General features: G+C 37.6%; 1 protein-coding gene across 50 annotated transcripts in view; it reads left to right on the plus strand.

The window, feature by feature from the left end:
• Positions 1–12,072, plus strand: part of MAP2 (microtubule associated protein 2) — a 261,099-nt gene extending 249,027 nt beyond the window's left edge. For 34 of the 50 annotated variants that reach the window (XM_074312390.1, XM_074312447.1, XM_074312293.1 and 31 more), the window contains 4 exons: positions 2,222–2,314; positions 4,219–4,300; positions 7,835–7,947; positions 8,155–12,072. In XM_074312390.1, coding sequence (XP_074168491.1) covers positions 2,222–2,314; positions 4,219–4,300; positions 7,835–7,947; positions 8,155–8,370 — 504 coding nt within the window. In that variant the 3' untranslated portion in view covers positions 8,371–12,072. The remainder of the gene's footprint in view (positions 1–2,221; positions 2,315–4,218; positions 4,301–7,834; positions 7,948–8,154) is intronic. The other 16 variants (XM_074312481.1, XM_074312482.1, XM_074312488.1 and 13 more) reach the window with 1 other exon arrangement.
• The last annotated feature ends 2,402 nt before the right edge of the window (positions 12,073–14,474 follow it).

Genomic DNA, 14,474 nt, shown 5'->3' on the forward strand with positions numbered 1-14,474 from the left:
CAAACTTTGGCTCATTTTAGACAAAAGAGAGATACTCTGACCTATTGCAAATATGGAAATATATAAAGAATGTGACACTAATGCATGTAAAAGGTCTGTTTCACATCATAGATTGGGGAGACATAGGTTGAGAAAGTCTACTATTGAAAAAGACCAGCCAGTTCTTTCACTAGAAAATTTGTGACTCTCTAAAAAATCTGGGGTAAATCAACAGAAGTCAGGCTTGAAGTTTGAAGATTTCAAGGTTTAAGTTATCTCTAATGCTGGCAATATATGTGACCCCTTTGGGTTTGAATAATTTGTTTTGGAAATCATAAAAATTGGCAAAAGTTGATGAAATGTTAAAATCAGATTCATACGACTGAATTTGGAATTTCCATTTTTGCAAAAAGTGGGTCAGATTTAACATTGGGCTTTGATTATTTGGTCACGAGTTACTTGATTGGTGATCTGTAATGATCTCTAATTTAAAATTTGTAAATAAAATATGAAAACCTGTATATCCCCAAGGACTAGAAAAATGGCTTTGGTGAATTCTATTTCTATTATTGCCAAAATAATTAGATCTTCATGGAGAATAATTAAAAGTATTATTGTTAGAAATAATAAATCAAAATAATTTCCTTTCTAAAAATAATTTATCTTTGTGGTTTGAAATGTAATGGCCCTTATTGACCTAAAGGAATCTGCGTGTGCAGTTTACATGAAACTCTTAGAGTGCAACTATACTTATTGTTAGGTATAGATTCCCTTTTTTTGAGATTTTTTATTATGTCCCAAAGAGTGGCCTGATCATCATGTCTTCTGAATTCAGATTTTGACAAGAGGCCTTTCCCTTGGGCTGCCAGTGAGAGTTGTTAGTGATATTTCCCTGTAAGGGACAGCTATCTTGTCAGTGTTGGGCAGGCGTTGCAATTTAAGTTTTGTCTAGTCAAAAATAGTCAGGTTTCACGTCCTCTTGAATTTTTTATTATTTTTTGCAGACCAAGAGATATGATACTATTTTGGGGCACAGCTATATACCTAGGATAAATTTATTTAGCTGTGTTTTTTTATAGATACGAGAGGATAAACTGTCCCCTAAATCATTGAAAATGCGATTTCTGTTCAAATGTTGGGAGAGTGGCGGGTGGGGGCGGGGGGGGAGAAGAGTAGTACTATTAGACAAAGTAAAATCAAACAAACAAACAACAAAAGTAAACCTTTCTTTCCATGCTTACATTGCTTATCTGCCATCCCAGACATGCAGAATTCCAAAGACACATCACAAGAGTTACTACTTTGCACATTACATTACACCAGAATGTCTTTTCAGATGTGGATTTGCTATTGTCTGGATGTGCTATTGTCTTCAGGAGGAATGCTAAATTCCCGAAAATAGAAATAAAATACCTAACCTCAAATCTGTTGGACCCAAGCAAGTTCTGGAGTACCCCTACATGACCTAGTACAACTCAGCTAACTAATGGTCCTTGGTTTTCTCCCCTCTAAAAATGGAAAGAGTGCTTCCGCACCCCCCATACAATAGGAATGTCTGTGTATTAGCAGTTGTCGGAGAGGCATTCCAGAAGGCCACTGAGCCAAACCCAATAAGGAATCGTAAAGCCCTTTCAGCAGAGGAGGCCCAGAGCCCTGTTGGTCCTCTTAGAAAACTAGGGGTTCTTCCCTTGAATGAATGAGAAACCTCACCTGTAGCCCTCACTGGACCAATTATGAACTTCACTTATGATGTGTGGACCAATAATACGGTTAAGTAAAGTGTCCTAGGTCATTTGTAATTGTGATGACCTACACGGTTAAGGGGGGAGGCGGCTGGGCACTGGCATATCTTTCAGGATCCTGGGCTGAACTACACTGAGTTATGCTGCTAGACTTTCCATAGAGTGAACCTGAGTCCCAATGTTACCCACAATATTGGAAGCCTCCTCCTCACCAATGATCACATTTTATTTTTCTGTTCCTCTCATTGTTTCCAGATTATACCTGCCTACAGCTGGGATATCTAAGGTTCTCACACATTTGGGCCTTGGGAGTGCCGGGCAATAGAGGCTCAGATCCGTATGATAGATCTACTCTTTAGTTCCAGAGTTAGTTTTTTCTCTTAAGTGATTCCGTAGGTAGGTGGGAGTGCAGAGCCTTTTTGGCACTACCCATTCTGGTTCCCTGTACCCAGCATATTGAAAGAAAAATGTACAGTGAAGTTACCTCCAATTCCTTTTAGGTTAGGATTTTAAACAAGAAGATCGATTTTAGCAAGGTTCAGTCCAGATGTGGTTCCAAGGATAACATCACACATTCTGCTGGGGGCGGAAATGTAAGTAGAAGCTTGTATTAGAAAGCTTTCCTGATTGTGTGAAGCCATCTGCATAGCCAGCACCCTGTCTCCTTTCCTATTTCCTTCCCAACACGCTCCCCCTTCTTGTTGCTGCTCCCCTGTTCCCCTGGTCTGGGAGCTGTCAGCTTTGCATTTTTGGTGATGGGCTTCCCATCCTTTCCTGTAAAAATCATTAGCCGATGTCTTGCTTTCTGTTGAGGAAGTAAACATTCACAGGGTGCACCATGGTTTTCAGGGGGTTGGAAAACCCACTTCATTTGCCAGTTTTGTTTGCTGGCCTTCAGCGTCAAGGGTTATCCTCATAATGCCTCTGTCCCCCTGCAAAAGCAACCCCGGCACACCCTTTTCTAGCTCCATTTAAATTGCTCTTGAGGCAAAGACCGATATACTTGAAAATATCCCAAGTGTGTAATGTCAATCTTTTGTGGTTCATTATTCATGAAAGTTAGGATACCACTGGGAATTGTACAAAACTGGAAGCATGGTTCATCTGTAATTCAAAGTGAAAGGATTCAAGTCCCAGTATATACGTCTTGATGGGATTTCTTTCTCTCTTAAATTGAGTGGAAATAATATCCTATGAGAGGAAGGGAAGGATGAATCCCTGTTTCTCAAGTGTAGTTGAGGCAGAGTTAAAACAGGCAAACTCAAGCCAGATCCTGTCACCTAAACTTCAGGTCCTGGCCATTTATGACTCAAGTAATTTATAGAGCATCAAAACCAGAATTCTCACCTGTCTAATAACTCGTGGCTCCTTGCTCTTCAACGGCAGAGATGGATTCAGTGAAAGAGACAATTAAGTGCCTTCTCCAGGAGCTGTCGCCTGATTCTTGAAGTAGCACCACGGAGAAAAATGTCACTGTCATGGGAAGCCCATAGCAAGGTTTGCTGGGTTCCTCCAGGGTGCTGGACTAAGGCTCAGAGCCAGGATTTCTGTGGCCATAGTCATCCTCCTCCCTGTCGCCCTGTTGGTGCACACCACCTGATAGTGTCACAGAAGCCGTGTCAGTCCTGGTAAATCACTTGAGGGGATCAGAGGGTAGACGCAGCTCTCCTCTGCTGCAGGTGCTGCTGGGCAGAATTCCTAAGTGGAAAAGGATAAATTGAGATAACTAACAATCTTAAAGTAAATAGGGAAGCCTCTAATATCCAAAACAATAGTCTTAAACTTTCCTCTGGAGAAGAATCACTTGTCCAAAAATGCAGATTCCCTGGCCCCATTTCCATAGTTTCCAATTCAATAATTCCCATATACTTCTAATGCAAATAGACAATGGACCACACTTGGAGAAGCACTGTTTCAAATATTGGGTGAGGTAATAATTTCAATAAAACACAAAAAAAGGAAAAAAAATGTTTCTATCATTTTAAATTTTGGTCCCCAAGAAAAATTCCATTTAGCCATGACATGACAATAATATTTTAGAAAAGCATTTTTAAAGCTGTCTTCCTCTTATATCTTAAAGCAATGTTGGTCTACTTGTAACTATGAGCAATGTGGGTCACTTTGATGTAAAAGTGACTTTTTAAAAACTAATTCATCTCTTTACTTGTCTCTTTGCTTATGGAAAAGTTGAACATGGTGTGGCTTCTTTCTCTGAGTGGAAGCTTGCTTTATTAACCCAGGTGTTTTATCCTCATGGCACAATCTCTTTTCTACTAATAAAATCTTCTATTCTAGGATTTTCTTCCACTTGGGTCCTTCTTTCCAATCAAACGTGGGAGGACGTATGGGAGATTATGTTTTCCTGTGTGTGTATGGATTTCAGTTTGGGTTCCTGGATATGTTGTTGTGAGTTTGGATGTTTCTAGATTTTATGTATGAGCTTGGGGGCTTGTCCATGTCTAGACTATTTTAGGCATATTTTGTGTGATTCACACAGGTACAGATTGTTACCAAGAAGATAGACCTAAGCCATGTGACATCCAAATGTGGCTCTCTGAAGAACATCCGCCACAGGCCAGGTAAATAAATATTTTTTAGTAGCTTGAGAAATATTAAATTGGATTCAAGAAATTGACAATCAAAATTTTTGTTGTTGTGAAATACCTAATTGGAAGAATGTTTCAAAATCCTGATACTTAATGCTTTTATTAATAGAAACTTAAGTTAGAAATTTGGGCATCTTCATTTGGACAAGTAAACAATTACCACAAATAGGCCATATATTACAGGACAGGTTAAAAATTAAAAGGTATATAAGATGCATTTATCTCCATGTACCCAACATGCTTGTTTTTGAAGCTCTTTTGAAATATGTAGCCTATAAAATACATTGGGACATGTATTCTTACATAATTACATAGACTAAAAGCAGCATTTCTAAAGATTTTTCATAAAATTGTTTTTTTCTGCATTATGTGAAATAAGGATTATGCTTAAGCAAAGCTGAAGAAATGTATTTATCTGCTGAATTTCTCAGATCCAATAGTAGGTCAATAAACAGTATGAAACCTCAGTATAATGCAATGCTTCCCCAACTTATTTGACCATGGACCTTTTGTTTTTCTAGAATATCTCATAGGACTAGTGCTCTAAAGAAGAATTTATGTTCAGACTTGCTAGCGATTTTTCCCTCTTTAAAGTATGAATCTAACATATTATGAGTCATTTTTTCTGAGTATCATGTATTATATATTTTTTGCTAAATTCCACCTCGACATATACATAATGTAAATAATGCACAATTGTCTAATTTGTAATTTTCTTGAGAATATTTTGGTACAATTTGTATATATCATTGAATTACAAAAGGACAAGAGGAAGCAATTGGTTTTAATCATCTATGCTCAGCATCTTAATTAAACCAGGTAATAGATTATTTCTATTTATGATTGTCTCAAGTGTTATCAGAAACTAGGTATAAGAACGTTTGAGCCCAATAAGATTTCTGACCATGAGAAGATTATTAAGAAGCATCTATTAGTTGAAAAACAAAGGTGAATAGAATACATTTCAAAATAGATAAACGCATGAGATGGGTAAATGTCTAGAAATCAGGCTTTACTTTGGCAAAAGGTATTCATAAAGCAAGTCAAGGAGTTAGAAACTACAAATATGGAATCTCCATTACTCGTTTCAGAACTGCTACCCTTGAATTAGCTTCTGTCACTCATAAGGCGGCAGGGACATGGCCACATACTGCCTGTCTTCATAATTCCCCTGTGTATAACTCAAACCTGCAAACACTTAACTGACTTTGTACTGCTGTGTCATCAATGTCACTGAAGTACGTGGCCATGCTGACTATTTTCTTCCAGAATACAAAACAAAATATTGGATTCTTTAATTCCAGACAGTAAGTATGCAATTAGTTAAATTCACCCGGGGTCTTCATGCACAGAAAAATCTTATGTAGAAAAGGAAAGTGTAAGATTTACTGGTCATGAAAGACTATTGTCATGGACTCCCACCTATTTCTAAATCTAGATCTTAACTTCTGTAATAATGCAATCAGATGACTAAATTCATAAAGAAGTGTTAGCACAATCATCCTTGACAACAGCAAGTTTTTCACGAAGTTACTTTGGAATGGGGAATATTTAAGGAGATAGTAAAGGGACAGTTTAACACCTGGAGGTACAGGTTGAAATATCTGGTCTTACTGACTTCACTACAGGACATATGAAGCGTGACAAAGAGTATACTGCCCCTGGTGGGTGCCAGAATCCTTCAGAACCAAAGGCCCAGATCTCCCAATTCAAATGGGCTTCTCTAACAGTTGCGTAAAAATTTCTAGTAGGACTTCAACAAAAATGGACTTCTCAAGCTTCCTTTTCTGAACATATTTTGGGTCAATATTACATTATTTTTTCTCTCTCTTAACATACAGTTCAACAAAAATTTTAACAAGATTATACTGACACAATATATAATCATAAAAGTAAGCTTGAAAAGGCAATTTCTATCAGAGGCTACCAAAAAAATACAAAAGTGAGATCCCAAGAAAGTCAATCTCATCTAGTTAAAGCTCATATGTCCTCTAGCCTCTAACCAAGATAAGACTGTTTTATGAATCACACTAATCCCATAACAACCAACAAGTGTGATGCACATGGCCAGGTAAAGTTTCCTGCAGTAATTGCATATTTTGAGTGAAGGACAACTATATGTCTCCTGTAAGCATGAGTTAAATAACATCATTCACATTCTAAGCCTCCAGGAGAAGAATGAATGGGTGTACCTTCAAAATGCTATCCAATAACACCATATAATATTATAAAGGGTTCCTGGACAGGTAGTTGGGTGCTAATCTAATTATCTGGGTATTTCATGAGAAAAACAACACAAGACCTAACAGACCTATGAAGGCTTAACAGACCTTTCTCTTTGATCTACAAAGATAAATAAACATAAAGATTCCACAATTAAAAAAAAACACAAAATACAACAGTGTCCATATTTCCATAGAGTTCTTTATGTATTTTTTCCCAAATCAAAATCCCAAGAAGGATGCAATAATAGTACAGGATCACATCGCTTACCAATGGCCTTCCAAAAAAATACATACAACCAAAACCAACTTGCTAATGAACGTGAAAGCAAATCTCTTAGGTGGAGGTAGGTAAAGGACTCTAATCCAGCTTTTCTCCAGATCAAAGACATCAGCAGACATTCAGAAGTGTTCAAGGACAACAAATACTTACCCAGAGGGAACTTTTATTTGCCAGCTTGAGAAAGGCAGAAAGCCATGCAGAGATTGAAATACCACACTGAAGGGTGGCTCGTTGCACTCTCATTTATCAGCAGATCCTCAAGTTTCAGACTAATTAGCAATTAGGGAAATGGCATGGTCAAAACTCTGTCTTAATATTAGCAGATCAAAGTCTATGTCAGGTAGGTCTTACGACATCCGTACAAGAATTGGATCTCCTAAGATTCTCTTCCTATTGCTCTATCTACTAATTAAAATGGGAAGCTCTTAAAGCTTACTCGTTAAACTTATCTCCTAACTCCTGTTTTGTGAGACAAGCTAGTAATGTTGAAAATTAACAAGTGAATATATTACCTATATATGTACATCATTTCTAGCCTAATAGTTCTTTGGACAAGTGACCTATTACCATGAAGAAGAATAAAGAAGAGCTTCATCTCAATATAATTTGCTCCCACTGGAATAAGAAACTAAATATCTCAAGTTTTAGAAAGGATGCAATAATGTATTTTTATTGTGTTATTTTTAGGGTATTTATTTACAGATAAAAGAAACCTCCCTGATATCTTAGTTTAGACATGGGTAGAGAAGAAAGGTACTAATATGTAAAGTAATGTATAATGGTACAAAAAAGGATTTCATTATCTTGGATGATACGGGGAAAATGTTAAGGATGAGAAATTATAAAAGATTTCTTTCACATCCGTGGACAGAGGTACAGTAGAGTTAATTAAGCTTGTTGTTTGGGATGGTCTATCTACTATAATCATTTTTTGGGAAACAGTTACCATAAATATAAGATTTAATTTTAGCAAGACATTTAAAAGCCTTTCTCCTCTCCTAGGTGGTGGGCGTGTGAAAATTGAGAGTGTAAAGCTGGATTTCAAAGAAAAGGCCCAAGCTAAAGTTGGTTCACTTGACAATGCTCACCATGTACCTGGCGGTGGTAATGTCAAAGTAAGATATAAAGTCATGAGCTGACTTTGTCTTTTTTTTTTTTCAATTCTTCTGAAATACTCATCAAAGTGGGTCCCAGTTTGAGACTTGGATATATAGGAAGTAGGGAATAGAAGTGAAATTAACATCTGCTCTGGGATCGGGAGAAATAGCTAGGGGCCAGTTAAGCTACTGGAGTTAATGAGGACTGATGCTTGTCTTGAACAGATTGACAGCCAAAAGTTGAACTTCAGAGAGCACGCTAAGGCCCGTGTGGACCACGGGGCTGAGATCATCACACAGTCCCCAGGCAGATCCAGTGTGGCATCCCCCCGACGACTCAGCAACGTCTCCTCTTCGGGAAGCATCAACCTGCTCGAATCCCCTCAGCTTGCCACTTTGGCCGAGGATGTCACTGCTGCACTCGCTAAGCAGGGCTTGTGAATATTTCTCATTTAGCTTCGAAGTCATAATATTTAGGCATGAGCTCTTGGCAGGTGTGGGCTCTGAGCAGGTGTTATGTTCATTCCTTACAAACTATAAAATAAATAATCTCATTCCCAAACTCTAGTAATTGTTACAATTTTATAAAAAAAATGAATAGTATATGCAGAAATTGACTTGATTTCCATTTGCAACAGGAAGACACTGGCTTTACATGAATACAATTGGACGGTTATTTTTGCTCTGCTCTGTTTTGCATGGAGTATTATTATTTTAAAAATTGCATTTTTACCTTTCATGTGCCTGAAGGCTATCCACTACATTCTGAAAGGCCTTGTTAAAATCCAAGCTGCTCATTTCACTATTCTGTTGCTGGGTGAAAAGATAAAAGCTGCCCATTGTAACTTATTACAGGTTAAATTAAATCAAGGAGTCTGACTGCAGGAAGGGAAGAGCATGTAAGAAATAAGTTGTTTTTTTTTTTTTTTTTAAGTGTTATTTTGTATAAATGGGAAGAAAGATTCAATTAAGTTATTAACATTTGGGACCTGGATAATTATATCAGAGTATAAGTCAATTCAATAAATTATTTAACTAATTAAAAAATAGGTACAAAGCATTCGAGCTGTGGTTGAGGAAGTGGTATAAAAGTGCTCTATTAGGAATGAAGCACTTTCATTAGGATGGACTCGTGTCTGATTAGAATGTAAGTTGATCAGCTAGATTTGTGTCCACACTACCAGTTTCACACCCCCATTTCATCTGTTTGATACAGTATTATAGATATAAATATATATATATATTTCTCTGTGGCCATTTGTGATACTTCCTCATATACTTGAATATTATACTTCCTTATTCACAGTATCTGTGTCTCCTGCACCCTTTGGTGTTGCAATTTTAGGTATGTGAAAGTAGATGTTAGCAGGGTTCTTTCCCTATTTAAAAAAAAAAAAAAAACATTAAAAAAGACAAAAAGTTTTAGCATGAAGTTGCTTTCTGTAACAACTCAAAGCTGTAACCCTGTTTTAGTGCCAGATACAAGTCTCTCCCGTGATGCTAGAAAAATTTATTTTTCTTTGCTTTCACCAACATGGAGTTTGTGGGGGTGGGTCCAGTTATACATAAAAGGGTTTACAGATTGTTGGTTTAAGATTATAGATTTATCTCATTTTGAATCATGGAATAATTTGGGTTTTATTTCTCCAATCATTCATGAAGGACTTGTTAAGATTTCTTCTTCCTTTTTTTTTTTTTTTTTCCATTTGCTAAAGTTGAAACTAACAGTGGGAATTTGGGACATTATCCCATTCTTTCAAATAGTACCAGCTTATTAAATTATCAGATAGAAGGTATTTGCCTTCTTTACCCAAAGTAAAGATCCCTCGACCAGAAAGGAAAAATACAGTATTTTGAGAAGGTATGGCCACAAAACATTTGAGATGCAGATATCTAAATCAATTTTTTCAGGACTCCAACGTTGCACTCTGTAAAGGAATACTGTATGACTTAGCATTACTAATAAGTAGATAATACTGTTCTAACTTTAGATACAGTCTAGAAATCACAAATCAATTAATTTCTCTCACAAATCATTCATCTTAGACTTATGAATAAGCAATGAATTAGTCAATGGCCTGAATAAGGCAATGAGTTACCAAGCTGAGTGGATGTATTTTAGTATTTTATCTATTTTTTTTCTTGCTCAGGGCTAGTGGGTTGGATCTGAACACTTACAGGCAGATGATCTGGTAGGTATTTGAGCCAAATCAATTCCTGAATATAAGGGAAGAAATGATGAACATGGATGCGGCAAAAAGGAAGTACAGTAGCATTTAAGAAAGAAGCCAAGAGATGCAAAGACAGAGAGACATGGATGCCATTTTGTGACTCACTGGATATTGCAACCAATTTGATTTCCACAAAAGAAACTCTAAGAGCAAATGTGTACCATTCATTCTCAACTAAGAGGTTTTACATAGGCAAACATGTCTGAAACTAGTTATAAATCAGTTATTTTATACAACAATCAAAAAGTTAGAAACTACTAAATAGGACTGTGGATGTGTCTATTTCCTGCCTGATAATTGCTGTGAGGTTTGATTTGACCAATCTGGACATTTTGTCCGTCAGCTTCCCTTGAAATGTACCAGAAAACAGGAGAAGAAAGAACAGTCATGTGGGGACTTACGGTATTTTCTTACATGTTTGATAGTGTTAGGTGGTTGAAGTTCTCCTGGAAGAAGAAGTTAATAGCTGGGTAGAACAGGTTTAACAAGTGAAACAAGTATTTTCAACTTGGTTTAAGTTTTTTTTTGCAAAAGTTAAGAATAAGCGAACATGCTCTACATATTAAAATTCAGTTTCTTACAAAGACACATCCAAAATAAAGATTATATAAAGCACTGTTGTTGGATTTGGTGTTAAAACAAATGTTTATTTCAAATGACAGCAAAATTATATTAAGTTCTCTTCCTTTGTATGGAAATGTGATTCTTTATATCTTTATCAAAAAGAAACTGATCATTTGTACCAGTAAGAGAGAGAAACATGCAGGATAAATGTCTTCTTATGGGGATAAGTGGTGGAACCCATCTTGCCTTCACTCTCAAGATTAACGGCACAAATTAAGCTTTTTGAGCACCACTCTGTGGGGACATCCATACGCTGATCTAGAAATTAAAGCTTCATAGTTCCAATTCTAGATCGATTAATGCCAGTTTCTCTCTCGCTTTAGCCTTTGAGAACCTGTTTAAAGATACATAAGTAATCCAGAGCTGTGAAGAGTTAAAAGGCCAACTTCAATGAATTCATCTCTCTGGGTCGCCTGCAACCAATAATTGAATACCTTACAACAATGCAGGAAAGATCCGAGTTTATGATGAGTTTCAAAGGCCATGTTCACTTAGGAACCAACTCTCTCTGGATTCTCCTGCTGAGTTCCAGCAGGGTGATGGGCTGAAATCCCACCCACAAGCAAGACACCTGTGCAACATCAACTAGGTACGGCTGAGAGAATTTTGTTAAATGGAAAAATGTACTGATGGTAGTTGGCCTTCTCCACATACTCATATCATAATACAGCAGGAAATGGAATCATCAACCAAAATATAACATCATGTCAGTATTATTAAAGAAATAATCTCAATATGATTGATTCTGACTTAGCTGTAATTATAGTTTTTCTTATAGTTTTCATGTCACAAAAGGAGGAAAATAAACTATTCATGGTCTAAGTAGCCAAAAAAAAAAAAAAAAACAAAAAGTAGATTCATGGCTTGGAAAGGCAAATTCTAGGCAGTCCTTGAAAGATTGATGTGCTAAAATCAGCATTGATTTTTTTTTTTTTTAACGCCTAGGATTTTTAGCCTTGGTGTGTAGGTTGAGGCCAAGTCCCTCTGCAGGAAAAAGCTTATTTTTGAACTCAGAAAATGTCAATTATGAAAATCTACTTCAACTTTAGCAAAAAGAAAAAAATATATCAACAAAAAGTATACTCTATGCTGGGATTCCAAGGTTCCAACACTCCGCTACAAATCTGTGGGGGGTTTCTTTCTTCTGATAATTCTAGAGCCTGTTACCATAGAAAGGCATTTCTTCAATGGCTGGTTGTAGTTAGTTCATGTTTTTCAATCAAAATTTGCAAATGTATTTGTTGCTGTATAGTGATTGTTTTGCAAAATAAAATTGCTTGTCATCTAACTGATAGTTTCAGATTCTTTCTTCTCTGGGAAAGAAAATACATATCTCTCCCTTGTTTGTATGGTGATGCAGTGTGTGTGTGTGTGTGTGTGTGTATACACACACTATATATATACATACTTTATATATAGTATACACACACACACACACACACACACATACCAGATTTGGATCTTTGAAAAGTGAAAAGATGTGGCAGCACTGGGCCTTCATTCTCTCGTGATTACAATCAGCTGGAGCTGGTCCACGGGTACCTATGAGATGCACCTGTTCCCTCCACTTGGCTGCAGTCCCCACCTACACTTGCTATTACTCCCAGCCCACTTTACTCATTACTGCAGGCATTAGACTCTGTAGTAGTTATAACCTCTGGCCTAGACCTACTTGTCTTTCTCTCCTTCCTTATTTCTTCCTCATTCTGTGAAACAAAAACCCAAAAGAAGAAGCCCCTAATCCTTGAGTCGGGGAGGGAAAAGGTCAGGTTGGGTCAGATCAGAATCCTCAGGGAGACTGGGAGTCTGAGAAAACAATAGTTAATAGATGTTGATGCTTTCTCAATGAAAAAGAAAGTAAACATTTAAGTAGTACTTTTGTTTGACAGTAACAACGGGTAACTTTCATGTCCATGATAAATACATTTAAGATTCTGCTCCCACCTATATCATTAGAGAAAAAGGGATAATACAGTGAAGTTTGTTTCCTTGTTTTCCCATTCTACGATAAATAAAAATCACATAGACAAGTGAGAAATGACAAAAACTATCAACTTACTCAGTAGGCCTAAACTTATAGGATATTTGTCTATTTTTACTTTTGGAATTAAAGAAAGGCATAGTGGAAAGATGTTCTAACCTCGTCAAGAGAGTCACATGTTCTCAAACACAGGGCTGATATTCAGCTAGTTCCAAACAAACGTATACACATTTTAAGAAAGGAAAAAACTGTTAAAATTACACTGATGGTAACCACTTTGAACACCTCTTGTCATTGCAGAAGTCAAATATGACTTGTATTCATCTTTTGTTATCGGTGTATATTATTAACAAGTTTAATGCAGGTTTTTCCTTTTTAAAATGTGCATACATTTTTAAAAAAATTTTTATTGGGGATTATTGGGGAACAGTGTGTTTCTCCAGGGCTCATCAGCTCCAAGTCATTGTCCTTCAATCTAGTTGTGGAGGGTGCAGCTCAGCTCCAAGTCCAGTTGCCATTTTCAATCTTTAGTTGCAGGGTGTGCAGGCCACCATCGCATGTGGGACTTGAACTGGCAACGTTGTTAAGAGCCATCTGGCCGCCCCTTAAAATGTGTATACATTTTTGGGCACACTCTGTGTGTGCCTTACTCAGCTGAATAAGTTGCTACAGAATTGAAAAACTTGCTGCCCAAGCCTCCTTCTTACCAACACCCACCTTTGGCCACCCAGGCCTATGACCCTGGGCTCCACAGACGTCTTCCAATTCAAACACCCATAAAGTTAATGGCTGGTACAGCAGAGAGCCTCCAAGGTCCTGTTTAAGCTCCCCAAAAGTCCTGCCTTCCAGGCACCACCACTAAGTCTCCCCCTGCCAGGGGCTCTGTTCCTCCCCAGCTCTTATAAGAAGCCCAATGGTCTATGCTGGCACCTGGCAGCCTACTGGCCTGCCAGCCACCCTGCCGCAGTCCTGTCCCTGCATTGCCTGCCTACCACAAGTCAAAAGAAGACTGGAGTCCCACAGAAGAGACAGCGCCTTTTTTGGCATTCTGGGAGCAAATACCTGGTGCTCATATAACCATCCCTTAGCTATGATCACCTGCTTCCCGTCTTCATCATCCGCCCCCCCACCACCCCCCAGAACTTCCCTCATGTGATTGCTTATAGCAACTGCAATCACCACAGGACTTTTAACTCTTACCAGAGTATAGTATGGGCAATAGGCGCTGAGGAGGTAATGGGAGTTTCTGAGGCCAACCAGAGAAGGAGGTTTTGAGCAATAGATAGGCCCCATGGCGGAATGTGGGGCTAACCGGTACCTGAGGTAAATCCTTGTTATGGTCCCTGTTGAAATTCACCTCTACCTCAAGCCCACCGAAAGTCCAAATGAAGTGGGCATTAACAACATTAATTTTATACTTGTGTAGTGATTGTTTGTGCCAGGCATCCTTATAAACACATAACTCCCATGAGTACTGCAATTATCAGTGTCCCATTTTACAGATGAGAAAACTGAGGCATAGAGAGGTTGTTTAAAATTTGACAAGCAGAGTCAGAATTTGAACCCTAGCACTCTAAAACGTCTCATCTGGCCTAATGGATTAGACTTAATCTAATTAAACATTCTAATAATTTCATAACAGTCATTAATAAAGATACCAAATATACTATATTGCATAAAAATCTTAGCATTACAAAGACCAGAAAAAT

This window comes from Rhinolophus sinicus, linkage group LG01 (assembly GCF_036562045.2).
Source record: "Rhinolophus sinicus isolate RSC01 linkage group LG01, ASM3656204v1, whole genome shotgun sequence".
In the NCBI taxonomy this organism is placed as follows: Eukaryota; Metazoa; Chordata; class Mammalia; order Chiroptera; family Rhinolophidae; genus Rhinolophus; species Rhinolophus sinicus.